The sequence below is a fragment of the Tachysurus fulvidraco genome, chromosome 16, assembly GCF_022655615.1.
Source record: "Tachysurus fulvidraco isolate hzauxx_2018 chromosome 16, HZAU_PFXX_2.0, whole genome shotgun sequence".
In the NCBI taxonomy this organism is placed as follows: Eukaryota; Metazoa; Chordata; class Actinopteri; order Siluriformes; family Bagridae; genus Tachysurus; species Tachysurus fulvidraco.
The window spans coordinates 18303856-18318363 of NC_062533.1; the positions used below are offsets into that span (position 1 = coordinate 18303856).

At 41.3% G+C, this 14508-nt stretch overlaps 2 protein-coding genes across 2 annotated transcripts; one reads left to right on the forward strand and one right to left on the reverse strand.

Moving 5' to 3' along the window:
- Nucleotides 1-2024: 2024 nt before the first annotated feature.
- zbtb1 (zinc finger and BTB domain containing 1) lies at nt 2025-8405 on the reverse strand. Its single transcript, XM_027163566.2, has 2 exons — nt 7929-8405; nt 2025-5141 (listed from the first exon to the last, which is right to left on the reverse strand). The coding sequence occupies exon 2, from the start codon at nt 5125-5127 to the stop codon at nt 3115-3117; it is 2013 nt and encodes a 670-aa protein (XP_027019367.2). The 5' UTR covers nt 5128-5141; nt 7929-8405; the 3' UTR covers nt 2025-3114.
- A 409-nt stretch (nt 8406-8814) lies between these two features.
- zbtb25 (zinc finger and BTB domain containing 25) lies at nt 8815-14033 on the forward strand. The gene is made up of 3 exons (XM_027163568.2): nt 8815-9606; nt 11195-11383; nt 11646-14033. The coding sequence occupies exons 2-3, from the start codon at nt 11211-11213 to the stop codon at nt 12652-12654; spliced, it is 1182 nt and encodes a 393-aa protein (XP_027019369.1). The 5' UTR covers nt 8815-9606; nt 11195-11210; the 3' UTR covers nt 12655-14033.
- Nucleotides 14034-14508: the final 475 nt, after the last annotated feature.

A 14508-nucleotide genomic window follows, 5' to 3' on the forward strand; every position in this document is an offset into this window, starting at 1 on the left:
AATCAACCTACCATGCATGTCTTTGGACCGGGGGAGGAAACCGGAGTACCCGGAGGAAACCCCCGAGGCACGGGGAGAACATGCAAACTCCACACACACAAGGCGGAGGTGGGAATCGAACCCCCGACCCTGGAGGTGTGAGGCGAACGTGATAACCACTAAGCCACCGTGTCCCCGACTTTAAAACTAATTTACAAAATATTGTTGTTTTTGTTAGTTTCTACACTTTTGTTGACGCTCACTGACTGTGTGACTGGTTTAAAGCAGGATGTCTCCGTCATGTGCTCAGGAGAGGAAGAGAAAATCTCAGTCATAAACACAGGCACAGAGCAACTTCAGTTCTATTCACAATACGTGAACCTTATAATGCGTTTATGAACAACTGCGCCATCAAGTGGACGAACAGAAAACAGCAAATAATCAAAAAGAAGAGGAATAATAAAAAGTCTTGATCAGTACGGGATTATATTTAAAAATAAATAAATAAATAAATCCACTTTATTCTCTCTCTCTCTCTCTGTCTCTCTCACAGACACACACACACAAAATAGAATGGGAAAGCAAGGAAAAAATTAAACTCAAGATAAACACACTCATATACACACACAAACACATACATATGCATACACACACAAACGCATACATATGCATACACACATGTACTACATATGCATACACACACACACACACACATGCATACACATACTGTACACACATACACACACACACACACACACACACACACACACACACACACACACACACACACACACACACACATAGAGAGAGCTCTAAGTTAAGGAGAGAAAACGCAAAACTAGGGAACTAATTAAGGAAACATAAAGCAGATGAACACAATCGATGGAGGAAACGGAGCGAAGGACAAAATCAACACAACACACTGTGTAGGGGATAAACACAACAACACCACACTGTGTAGGGGATAAACACAACACCACACTGTGTAGGGGATAAACACAACACCACACTGTGTAGGGGATAAACACAACACCACACTGTGTAGGGGATAAACACAACAACACCACACTGTGTAGGGGATAAACACAACACCACACTGTGTAGGGGATAAACACCACACCACACTGTGTAGGGGATAAACACAACACCACACTGTGTAGGGGATAAACACAACACCACCACACTGTGTAGGGGATAAACACAACAACACCACACTGTGTAGGGGATAAACACAACACCACACTGTGTAGGGGATAAACACAACACCACACTGTGTAGGGGATAAACACAACACCACACTGTGTAGGGGATAAACACAACACCACACTGTGTAGGGGATAAACACAACAACACCACACTGTGTAGGGGATAGGAGACAAAATTTTGAACCTTTGAATGAACACTTTTAGGTCTTGATTTGTACAGAAGGTTAAAGTTTACGCACGAGATGAAAAGTGAATCTCGACAACAGTGAATATCATGTATAACAGCCACAAAACCAGATCACAATAATTTTGCCTCAAACAATTTCTATTTATTTAAATAAAAGCCACGTTTTGTGTGTAAAGTTCTTGCATTTAATTGTAATGACCATAAGGTTATATGAAGGTTAAGTTCTTTTTACCCAAAGTTAAAGGCACTAAATTCTTACAAATCAAAAAACTGACACGTACTTAAATTTTTGTTTAACAATGAAATTTACCAACACGCATTTATATCCGATTTCATATTTCTCAACCTTTGTGTGTTTTAGATGCTTCAACTGTATCATCATCATACAATTTTCATCATGACTAACTTTAAGATTTAAAAAAAAAAAAAAAAAAGAGTTTTTATTAATACATTTAATCATTTATTCAGAAATTGGACAGAATTTTAAATGTATATAAATATCTGCTTTATTATTATAATTATTATTATAATTATTATTAAACTAATTATTAAAAGCTACTGTAAATTTCATCGTGGTTGATATAAAATAAATAAATATAGTAAAACACAGACCAGCAGGTAATGTTTAATGACTTGACACAGCACACACGATATATTTGGATTGAAGAAAATCATTTATAATAAGCCTCAGTTGCATAGTTTCATACATTAAGTGTAAAACAAACGATGGCTGACGTAAAATAATCCAAACTAGAGATACGAGTCCATTTAAGTGTTTCAAGACTGTATTAAATGAAATAGTTTAGTGTTCTGTTGTGTAGAAAAAAAAAGGACTTATACAGTATACTTAATGCTAAACAGCCTCGGAGTTAAGGCTTAGAGAATATCATCTCTAAAGACGTTCACCTGAAAAGAACTCGTCATCGGGTGTGCGATGAATCAAAATATTCATAGTCATAAAAATGTAACAGATCACAGATGATAAAAATACAAAGCACCAAAAAAAAGAACTTAGTCTGTTTAAACTGGTTTTAAACTGTACGATTTCAGAGGTGTGACAAGATTGTTGTGCGGTCTCCACGTTCGGTGGTACGATAAAGATCGTCTAACAAATGAAAGAAAATGACGCTGAACACAGATTTACATAAATAAGTTTATGAGCTTCAGATATTAATAAATCTATTAATAAAGTAGCCGTCGTCCTAAACCATCCTCCGATTGGTGGAATTCAAACGAATCTTGTAGCAGCGTTTTTTTTTTTTTTTTTTTTAAATTCTCGCTCTGACAGAACGTTATCATTGGTCGTTCTTGGTTATAGAGACGCTAAAGACTCGGGTTAGGATTTTAGATATTTTTTTTTTACAATTATACACAACAGCAAAGATCTAGGCCAAATCTCGTACAGCGTAAAACCGGCTTAAGACGTAACGTCTGTAACACAAGCAGGAAACTTGAACCTCAAATGAAAATGGAACAAGTTACTAGTTACTAGAATATAAGGACATTTCTCCTTGAAACTGGTGTGTTATTAAATGTGACACATGAGATTTATCAAATAAAGTGTGCCTGAAGCTCGAGGCACCAAATCCAACAACGCCTGGATTATGCATACCATTAAAAGTGCAGTTTAATAGGTTATTTGGTGTCTAAGTGCATAGATTTCTCACATTTATCACAAATAATGGTTTATTTGAAAAGGAAACAAAAGAAAAAAAAATCATCGTGATACCCTTTTCCCCCCTTTCACTGCCTCTTGGTGTGCTTTAGGTTGTAGTGGCTTCGCATGTCTTTGCGAAGGCGAAACTTTTCCCCGCACACACCACAGATGTACAGGTGAACGTCCATGTGCTTCTCCAAGTGCTCGCTGCTGGGAAAGATCTGGAAGCACACCTGGCAGATGGTCTCCCCGGCCGACAGGTGGGATATCATGTGGCGCACGTGGTCGTGCTTCAGGAAGGTGCCTTGATCGCACACAGGGCACACGTAGCGTGCCATCCCCTTGTGCATGTCGGTGTGCAGACGAAGCTGGCGCTCACGTAGAAACCGTTTGCCACAGGTCTGGCAGGTGAACTGTTTTTCCTTGGTGTGAACGGTGTAGTGCTCACGCAAGTGGCACCGCTGGTAGAACCCTTTGCCGCAAATGGCGCAGAAGTGCTTGCGCCGGTGGTCTGGTTCATCTTCCATGGGGGCAGGCCGCAGGGTGTCCTGCTCCGGACAGACCAGGGTGTGCTCCACTGCCAGGCTTTCTGTCTCGAAGATCAAGCCACAAAGAGGACAACGGAAGCCCATGTCAGCACCTTCGATCAAGCCTTCCTCCATCGACTGGGCATCTTCCAGTAAAGGGCTCTCTTCACCTGGCGACTCGGTTTCAGTGCACTGGGGTTCGCCGCAGCGCTCGGCATGTTCCTGCAGCTGCCTGCCTTTAATCAGAACCTGACCACACCTTCCGCAGGCACATATGTGTCCCATGTGGCTGGAGATGTAATGAGCAGACTGATCCTCCTCGGTTAGCAAGGCGCCACACAGCTCACACGGAGTGCACTCTCCATCCTGCTTCTCCTCTTTAATCTGGCAAACCTTTGCTTCTGGACCCTTACTGTTGCCCTCCAGAGCACCATCGTCTGTGGCAGAAACTCCTGCTTCATCCTCACTGTCAAATCTCATGTTATCTCCGACATTGTTTCTAAACGTTTTTTGACGTACTGCGCAGCTCCCCATGGTGTGGTTTCTGATCTGGACCACTTTTAAGTTTTCCGTCTCAGTATCCGAGTCTTCCTCCTGCTCTACTTTTATCTTCACTTTAGACACTGAATCGCTGTCCATCCCAGTGGCAATGGATCTGATGACGGATTCGGGATCAGACTTGTGATCGGGCCAGTCTTCCTCACCTTTACAAACCGCTCTCTGGTCTCCGGTTCCTTCAGAAGCCGAGCTCTCACCTTTGCTGGAGTCACTGTCGGTGGCTTTGCCGACTTTTGGGGCTTGGTACGCTTTACGGTTGGTGCACGTGAGGATGTGTTCAATAAGAAGCTTCTCACAGCTGAAGACAAACCCACAGTCGTCACATGTGTAAGTGCGTCCAAACCGGGGACGCTCTTTCAAGGTGGCGCTTCGACCAGACGTTCTCTTTCTCAGATCACATGGTTGCTCTATGAGATTCTCAGAGTGCACTGGAGGAAGTGGCAGAACTACTTCCTCGACCGGCCTTACATTAGATACATTAATGTTTTGCTGAGTAGCTGGGTTTGAAATTTTAGGCACATGGTCACTTTTAGCAGGACTCGGCTGCTCAAACATTCGAACGCCAAACATCATCTTCCCTCCTACCACGCTGGAGGAAGACGAGGAACTGGACGACGATGAGGAAGCCGAGGAAGAAGGAGTAAGATTAGATGCACGGATGTCTCGGAGATCCTCCAACGAGTCGGGGATGTAGTACATCTGCAGATAAGCCATGGAGGACTTCAGTTCTTCGAACTCGTAATGTCCCACGACGATGCGGCCAAGGTACATGAGCTGCAGGATGAGGTCGAAGCACTCTGCACTGATCTGCATGTTGCTGAGATCGAGGCGTGCCGTACCCTGCTGGTCACGGATAAACATCATCCTGAAGTAGGAGCTGCAGGCTGCCAGCACAGCCTTGTGGGCCCTGAAGTAGATGTCACCGATGGCGATGCAGCAGTCACACAGGAAGCCCCATTCTCGCTGGTTGTTGAGCTGCTGCAGGACATGCTCACTGTGGCTTGGTCTTGCCATCACCCTGTAAAGGACTAGGAAAGAAAGACAAGCGCTTAAGCAAAATACAAAAGCTGATTCAACTTTTTTCAGCATGGGAACACATCTCAGTTTGCTTTAGGGAGATTTCCAGCAGGAAACAGGAAGCAAAACTGCTTGGAATAGGTATTTAATAATGAAAAGCTTGTACAGGACTCTGAGGTCTCTTGGTTTGCTCATTTAATATGTATTCTTGTGGAAAGATAATTACTGCCAAATAAGAGGCTGATGTTCATTTCAAAGTAGGACTAAGCAAGACTTGGGGTTCTATTGGATTTCAAGCAGAGCTGAAACTAATAAGATATTGAGAATCAAGGACTATCTGTATTTTTGTATTATTTAAAAAAAAAACTACTAAATACCAAGCTTGTGTAGTCTTCAATTAAATCATACAGAATCAATTATAATCCCCCAATCTTCTGTCAAGAAAAGAAAGAAAGAAAAAGAGGAAAATTAGCATTTTGGTTGGAGGAGAATGGGGAAGGGTTTAATAACATTACCAGCTGTGATGTTGGGAAATACATGCAGCTGCAATCATGGGTTTATAAGTGAGCAAAACCGGCGGTGCTGTCCGGGTGGGAGGGGCTTACTCTTTCTACTGTCAATCACAGCAACGCTAGTTGATGTGTCTGTGAACTGACATTCGTGTGCTACTGTAAGTCGCTCTGGATGAGGGAGTCTGCAAAATGCTGTAAACGTGAGGCAGCAAGTGAGCGGCAAGTTCAAAATGAAGTACCTCATGTTAGCCTTCATCCTTCTCCGGCTGAAAGTTAGAAAGTGTTATATGGTGGAAAGAGCAGGCAGGTGAGTGGGAAATGACCAAGATCAATTTAGGAAGATTTGGTGTGTGTGTGTGTGTGTGTGTGTGTGTGTGTGTGTGTGTGTGTGTGTGTGGTGGCGGGCTTACAGCTAATTTTACATACTGAGCCAGATTAAAAAAAGAACTTTTGCACTAAGATTGCTGCAGAATTTCATTTCATGGCAAATAATACGAAAGGCCAAAGATATTCAGCAGAGTAGAGGGCAGAGGATCTTACACAGCTGGATCTTATCTCCTATTCTAGCAGAAGCAACATTTCTTTAGAGCGAAATGGGGGGATAGAATATCACTAGAGCTAATAAGTGGCTGAGAGTTCAGCCTATGAGCATAAAAAACTTTTAATAAAATATACCAAGCATTAAAAATGACAAATTTCATTTACGACCGCATGTTTGTCCATTTACTTATGGATATATAGGAAGTGCTGTAATTTCTACACTGTTCACCTGATTCGGATGTAAATAACCCCACATTTTAACATGATTAATACATAAAAGTTGTGGACCTGCCCTCAGAATAAGTTTGCACACCCATAATTTACTGTGAAAGCAAAAAGCAAGCAAGAGCATGTGAGAGATGAAGGAAATAGCAGGGCTTCCAGAAGGTGTCAGATCAAATCAGATTGTGCAAAACACATACTCAAGTCATTACAGATTCACATCTCGACTGCCTCATGTTAAGATAAACCTTTATTCGTCCGATGATCTGGAAATTTCTCAATTGCTGTATATAAAGTTCTGTCTTGCTGAAGAGAAAATTGCTTTCTGGTGAATTTTACGAGTAATATGCAAAAATGGTAAACGTTACTAGAGCGGCAGTGGAATATCGTGTAGAGATGATTACGATTAGAAAGCGAGAAGTTCTTACCAAGAATTAAATTATCTTTAAGCTACAAAAAAGGGCCGAATCGATTAACACGTGCGATTTGTTAGCAACGTTAGCCAGCTAACATTAGTGATCCTAAGTTTTTGATGTATTTACTTCCACAAAACAGTGACGTGTTTATCTGCGTTCTACTATAAAGTCATTGTAGGCGGTGAAGCGATATCTTATTAGCTGATGGCGGTGCGAGCGGCGTGTTGACACGAGATCACGTGCTGAACTTTCCCACACACGAATGCAAGGTGAGATGGATGTTTTCTTTGGATTTTTCCGGTCGGTTGAGAAATACAAAGCAGGCCGTCGACACGCGAACGTGCGGATTTGTAAAACCATTATTCTTTACTTTTCCAGTGAAAATGTCAACAAACAAATAAATCCACTCAGAATTACATTACAGGAAAATCACCACTGAATACCAGATGTCATTACGATTACTATGCAACCGCTTCCTCTTTTATTAAACCCTGTTCGTGTTTGGTAACAAATCTTAGTGAGAAAGATGAAACATGGTGTCAGCAGCTCTTTGCACACGTGGTTGAGGTAACATCCTAAACCACATGTGTGACACAGCCTGCAATCTATCAGCTTTAAACACTCTTTAGGGCAACATTACACAAGTTTAGTCATGTTGGGATAAGACAACAATTTATTAAAAAAAAAAAAAAAAAGATAAACATTTTGTTGTTGTTTTAAATGCTAAGAACTGCACGCGCGTAGTTTCCCTTTGTTTTGCTAGTACTCAGAGTAGAAGTCCCGCCCACGTCGAGCTCCGATTGGCCGATTTCTTGCGAACAAGCTCGTGCGGGCGTCGAGGCTGTCAATCACACCGCACCAAAGTAAAACACAAACTATTCGCGTTGTTTAGTAAAACATCGGCTCTCGCATACGGTGTAATAACGTGTTTAAGTAGCGACAGAACGGCTAAAAAACAAGAGAGCGTGTAAGAGCGAGCGAAGAGACGTGTCGTGTGGTTTACATGAAGGTTTGTGTCCCGCACGAGCTCCCGCACGTACACACATGTTTACTGGTTAGCAAAGCTAGCGGCTAAGCGATTAGCAACCCGACAACAAAACATACTCACCGACGGTAACAGACACGACAGACGCTCCGGATGCGAAAACCGTTCGTTTGGTTGTTTATTTATCGTGTTCTCGATGAAGAGGAGGAAGTTGTGAGGAAGAGCAGCGCTGATCAGGACTCGGAGCCCCTGGTGTAGGGATGAAAACGACTTCCGCACAGAATGATAACCGCACTGAGGCAGCGCGAGATCCGGCCTCGCTCACGCAAATGCAACCCGCCCTAAAACTAAATCCGGCCCCGCTCACGCAAATGCGCTGCAGCCCGCCCTACCGCGGCCATGCATGCACAAACAACTGCAGTGACCATGCAACCATACACGAACATGAAAATACATGCACGCCTGTCAGGGGAAGAGCCGAGACGCCTTCTCCAGCGGCCTGATTTCACCATCGACTCAACAGTATTCACGTGTGCACGTCTTTACACCCATGCATGCTTATTACAATCAACTAATAAACAAACTTGGTCTGGAGTCGCAGCTTGTATTTGTCTAACAGCTTTCTAGTTTATTCTGTTTCCTTTGCTCTTTTTTTTTATATATATATTTTTTATTTATTTATTTTTAATTTAATATAAAAGGCTTTATTAAGGCATTAATAACGGATACACTTAAGGGTGGAATCATGGATTTGTTCATTTATGACACAACCTTGAACTTCATAGTAATGGTTTATGAGTTGAACAAAAAATAATTTACACAAATAAACACTAGTAAGTATCTGGTGCACATATAATACATTATAAAGCAGAGATGGGGGACTCGAGTCATGATTTGACTTGAGTCAGACTTAAGTCGCAAATTTGAGACTTGCTTGACAAATATTAAAAAAAGACTCGACTCTGACTCGACATTCATGACTTGAGACTTACTTGTGACTCGCACGAGTGTGACTTACTCCCACGTCTGGTATAAAGTTAGAATCAGAAAGAAAAAGACAGACAACTAAAAGACAATAAAGATGCCAGGATTCGTTTCAATAACTTCTGCTGTGTCTGAAACAAAGTGTGAGACAAACAGAAGAAGTAAGTCACTGTGTGTCATGTCTTTTGCCCTGTCTGTTGCCCATCTTCTGGCATAAACAGTGTGCGTGGGGCAGCACGAATCCTGCCCCAATGACCTCAATCAGCACTTAATGCGCTTCCCATAGTAACGACTGCAATACAAATCTGAAGCTAAAAGTAGAGGTACATGTTTTACTGTCACAACAAACATGTAATAACAAGGTTTTTATTGTAAAAAAAACCCCAAAAAAAACAAAAACACATACAGCTTGTTTACTGTAGCTATGACATGCTTTGCTGGATCAGGGACATGTCTTGGCTCAACGTGTTTCTCGTTAAAACAATTAATAGATATTTTATTTGGGGTTCATATTGAGAATTCATACTTTTTTGCTAAACTTTTGTCAGGTCTGTCAGGTGCATTTATAAATCCAGACTTTGTGCATGGATCAGATTTATGGATGTAGCTTGTTGTTATCCTTGAACGGATTATGAATCCTTCATCACAAAACCTTCAGAAATAAATGCCTTTCGCTTCTGTTAAGCATTTTGTATGGGCACATTATGGTCACGTGACCAAGACGTCAGTCGCTCAGGAAGGAGCCGTCAAGAGGATTTTTTTCCCCTGCAGGAAAATAACACGGGAAAAAAAAGGCAAATTGCGCAGTGATTAGGGGGTAAGGACACGTTTTCTTTACTCATAGCAACGTTTTCACTCACCTGCATGCATCATTTGCCAAAATGCATGGAAAAGGAACCTGGGTTTTTGTCATTCATTTCTGTAGCCAGAGCCCTGAATGAAAACGTATGCAGTGCTGCCTTGTACACGTGAATAAACTGCTTTCTCTTCCTGCATTATTTCATTATTTTTGCACATATTTCACGTTATGGGCTCGTGCGCAATTTCCAGAAGTGTGTAAGGCTGAGATTTGTTTTATAAACTGCTCTTATAAACACTTCTGCACTTTAAACAATAAATGCGGGTTTGGATTTTTAAGCTGTTGGCCTCCAAAAAAAACGACTGAGTTGTGATTGTGGGAGAAATAAAAGCTGTTTGTTTTTATTGTTGTTATTTGTGCCTTTATTAATAGACGGAACTGAGGTGTGAGACCCACAATATGCACGGTGGTAAAGTGACAACAAGGTGTAAACAACTGGGTGTTACCCCAAAAATGTGTAAAATACTAATAATCTAATAAAAATGGCAATAATAATAATAATAATAATAATAATAATAATGATGATGATGATTATAATAATAATGACAATAATGATGATGATGATAATAATAATAATAATAATAATAATAATAATAATAATAATAATAATAATAATGAGGATTATAATAATAATAATAATAATAATAATAATAATAATAATAATAATAATAATAATGGCGATAATGATATTGATAATGATAATAATAATGAGGATTATTATTATTATCATTATCATTATCATTATCATTATTATTATTATTATTATTATTATTATTATTATTTTCACCAATAGAGGTCGCCTATGGTGCTTTCATCTTAAATCTCTATGATTGACTGGTTAATAGAGATTTTGGAAACTCACAGCTCCAGAGTTCCTGTTACAGTCCCAAGTTTGGGTTTCTATCTGTGTGAGGAAGCATAAACTCCAGGAAGCATGTCATTATGTGAATGAGCTACAGTGTATAAACACTTAGTGCAGGAGTGTGTGAAGGTGTGTGTGGAAAAGGGGCTGTTTAGAGTATATGCCCGCTTCATGCCCACTTCATACACAGTGTTCCTGGGAATAGACTGTGGATTCACTGTGACCCTGACCAGGATAAAACAACGCAAATGACTTTCTGTTGAAAAAACAGTCACAAAACTTTATTGTTGTTGTATTTTAGCTTTTTCTGACAAAATTTTGCACTAAACATTCTCTCTTTCACTCAAAAGTATTGGCACACTTTTTTTGTTTTGTTGAGGTCGCTCGCTGCCATTGCAAGCAGACTTGTATTGTCTCATGCTCATGAAGTGTCTATTTTGTGTAAAAAAAAAAGATTTTTGAGGTAAAAAAATACTTTTGCATAATTAAAACATAAGTACTAGCAAATTAGGTGGTTAGAAAATAATCAAATAAATTGTTTGTGTCCATGTCTTGTGACCCCTCGTTTTCCATATATGGACATGTTTTCTCATACCTACTGTACTGTACATGTGTGTGTGTGTGTGTGTGTGTGTGTGTGTGTGTGTGTGTGTGTGTGTGTGTGTGTGTGTGTGTGCGATTTAGGTTAAGAGAGGGCATCATGGACGTGTCCGGACACAGTCTTTTCCTCCTGCAGCAGCTCAATGTCCAAAGGGAGTTTGGTTTCCTGTGTGACTGCACAGTTGCCATTGGCAACGTGTACTTCAAGGCCCATCGAGCAGTACTGGCTGCTTTCTCCAACTACTTCAAGATGATCTTCATCCACCAATCCAGGTTAACCAACTTTATGATTAGAGCAAAAGGAATGTGATAAAAAAAAAAAAATCTGTTATTAATTATTACTATAATACTGTGTAGTGCTGATGAGTCCTGGATTCTGATTGGTCAGAAAGTGTTTTTTGATAGTTTTCTTTAACAGTGTTATATAATATATATTTATTAGTAAACAGTTAAATTAAATAAAATTTAAATTAAACAATTGTTTATGAGCGGTTGACTCGCTAAATGTGCCCTCTGCTTCTTTCCTTATGTTTAGCGAGTGCATTAAGATCCAGCCAACTGACATCCAGCCAGATGTCTTCAGCTACCTGTTGCACATAATGTACACAGGTAACGGCCCCAAGCAGCCTGTGGATCAGGGTCGGTTACAGGACGGGATCAAGTTCCTTCACGCGTACCAGCTGTGCCACAAAGCAACCGACGGCGGATCAGACGCTTGCTCAGACCCCATCCGCATCTCCAACTTGTACGGCATTCAGATCTCCTCGCAGCTGGGCACTAAAGAGTCCCCGGGCATGAAGGCTAGCGGCGCACGTGAACCCGAGGACAGGCATTGTGGCTCACGTGGACATCAGCTGCCAGCTTTATCAGGGATCGAAGGGCACACAACGGAACGCCAGTCCCTCAGCCTGCACGCTATTACCTCAGGGGACGAATGTGACATCTTGGCACGGATCAAACAGGAAGAGGAGGAGCCGGATGAAGGTGAGGTACCACGAGCGCCTGCGTCTCTGCCTTCGACCCAAGGCAGCCCTTGCCAGACTGGTGATTTTAAGGACCCTCTGGCGCTGCTGTGTCCTCAATGTGGAGAACGATGCCTCTCTCCTGAGGGACTACAGGAACATCTTTTCACCCACGCTGCATGCGCCCTCATGGAAGGACCTTCAGAAGACAGCAGGGGGGATGTTAAAGGGCCCACAGAAGATCGACACTGCCACGCACTAGCAGACGAGTTGGCGTTAGAGATAAGGCGTGGTACAACAGGCACAGGAAGTCCACCTGCAGGCTTTACACGTAAAAGAAAGATGGCATGCGCAGTCTGTAACTTGCGCTTTTCACAGAAGAGCCAGCTGCAGGAGCACATGTTTGCTCACGTGGGCAAGCCGCTACGCCAACATCGTTACGGCCGCTTCGGTGGACCACTGATTCATCCCTGCGAGGGAACATCAGAACTCGAGGAAGTTGCTCAGGATAATGGCAGCTCGTGCTACTCACTGGACTCGGAAGTCTCTCACGAGAGCATAGATGCCGTGGCAGTCGAATGACACCTTCTATAACATAATGGACATGTTCCCTGCGTTCCTCTACATTTTTAACACACCCTTGTAAATTTCCAATTTTCGACATAATTAAGTAACAACTACATTCCAACAGGGAAATTTTTTCTCCTCCCTGGAGTGACATCCTCCCTGGAGTGACATCGGTAATAAGTCAGTTAGCTTAGCTAGCATGCTAATTAACTAGCTAGCTTGTTAACTAGAAGGTAGATTTATATATAGATGGACTTTTTCAATTGTGTTCCTCATCCAACTAAAATCAAAATCTCCTCTGACTGAAAGGATTGTTCTGATTAATCTTCACTGCTAGCTTTAGCTAGCTAGCACACACAAGACAGGACTTTTAAATAAGATTTTTATCCATAAATATTTATACTAAAATTGAAAACTAGCTACAGGTTAGCTAATATGAGACGACCTGACAAAGATTCTGAGAGGAACTCCGGCCGTCTCACTAAAACGAGTTCACCTGACAGGATTTCGTACAGAAAATTTTAAAGCTTATTTATATAAATGTTGAACTTCTGCTTAGGAAGTAAGTCATATTCTCAACCTTTCCTACAGGCACTATCTAGCTAGCTAAAACGATCTAATCTGACTGGATTTCTGAGAGAATTTCTATGTAATATTTATAATTTTTCACATTTCCAGAATAAAAAGATAAAAAAAATCTTTCTAATCTTCATAGTGACTTGACTTCATAGAAACTATGACGTTTCTAATTCTATTCTAATTGTAATTTTCTCTGCTAATTTTAGGCAGCTAGCTAACATGTGTTGATCGGATCTAATTCCTATTAATACATTTGAAAATATCCAAAAATATCCTGTAAAAAAATACATGCAATATTTTTTTTATATAAAGAAACACACCGATTAAGAGATGATTAGTTCAGAGGAAGTGGAAAGGGGTGTGTTTAAAATGTCTCTGTAATGCAGGAGGATGGAAGATGTTTGACCTCAGACTTCATGTCCTGTCTCCTGTGTAATAATCAGTGGGTCTTTTCTCTTGTGTTGATGGCTTTAGTGTTGGTGTGTGTTACATTGTGGTTTGTAGATTAGTAATCTGGAATTATCAGACGTCCTAACGTTTAACATAGTTCCACATTTTAACATCTTGCGTTGCTCTTGTTTTAGCCGGTGCTCTCGATCTCCTGAATATCCCGATGCTAAGTCTTTACTTACTGTCACGTTCTGTTTCAGTTCATTACAGCAGAATCAAATGTTTTAACTCATTGGCTTTTTATACCTGGTCACTTCATGCGCTTTCTGTGATCAGATATCTACCCGATGGTAAAAAGACCAGGTCTAAATGCCCTCCGAAACGTTTTGGAGACGGATAAAAATCCGATGGTACAAACCCCTTCAGGAGGTGGTCTGGGACGTGTTTCAGATGAAACTGGACAGGTGTAAATGTATGTGGTTGTTCAAGCCACATACGTCAGCGCAATACTCCTCCCAAACGGAAGAACGTCACTCGCAGGTGATTCACGAGTCGTCCATCGCGCCAGAAACAAGTTTCCTCACCAGTTCTGGCTCCGATCTTTCACCCAGGCGTCTCGTTGGGTCTTAAAACGCACTGCTGCCGCCAGCGAAAATGCAGCAAACAGTAAATGCTGTTTTTTTGTAGCAACCGCATACACCAAAGCGTGTTCCATTTCAATTACCCCGGAAATGAGGTAAAATATATTAGCATTTTGGGTGGGAGTAGTAAGATGGGATCGATATCCGATTCGCCGAGACGCGTTTATGTGGCCTAATGTAAACGGAACAGTTTTAACAAATCAGATAGCTATCGGATCAGAGACAACACACGAAGTGACCGGGTGTAAAAAGGCCCCTC

Coding starts and splice junctions, on each gene's coding strand:
- zbtb25 (XM_027163568.2), top strand. CDS start 11,211: ATGGACGTGTCCGGACACAGTCTTTTCCTCCTGCAGCAGCTCAATGTC. Junction 11,384..11,645: donor ATCTTCATCCACCAATCCAG/GTTAACCAACTT, acceptor CCTTATGTTTAG/CGAGTGCATTAAGATCCAGC.
- zbtb1 (XM_027163566.2), bottom strand. CDS start 5,127: ATGGCAAGACCAAGCCACAGTGAGCATGTCCTGCAGCAGCTCAACAAC.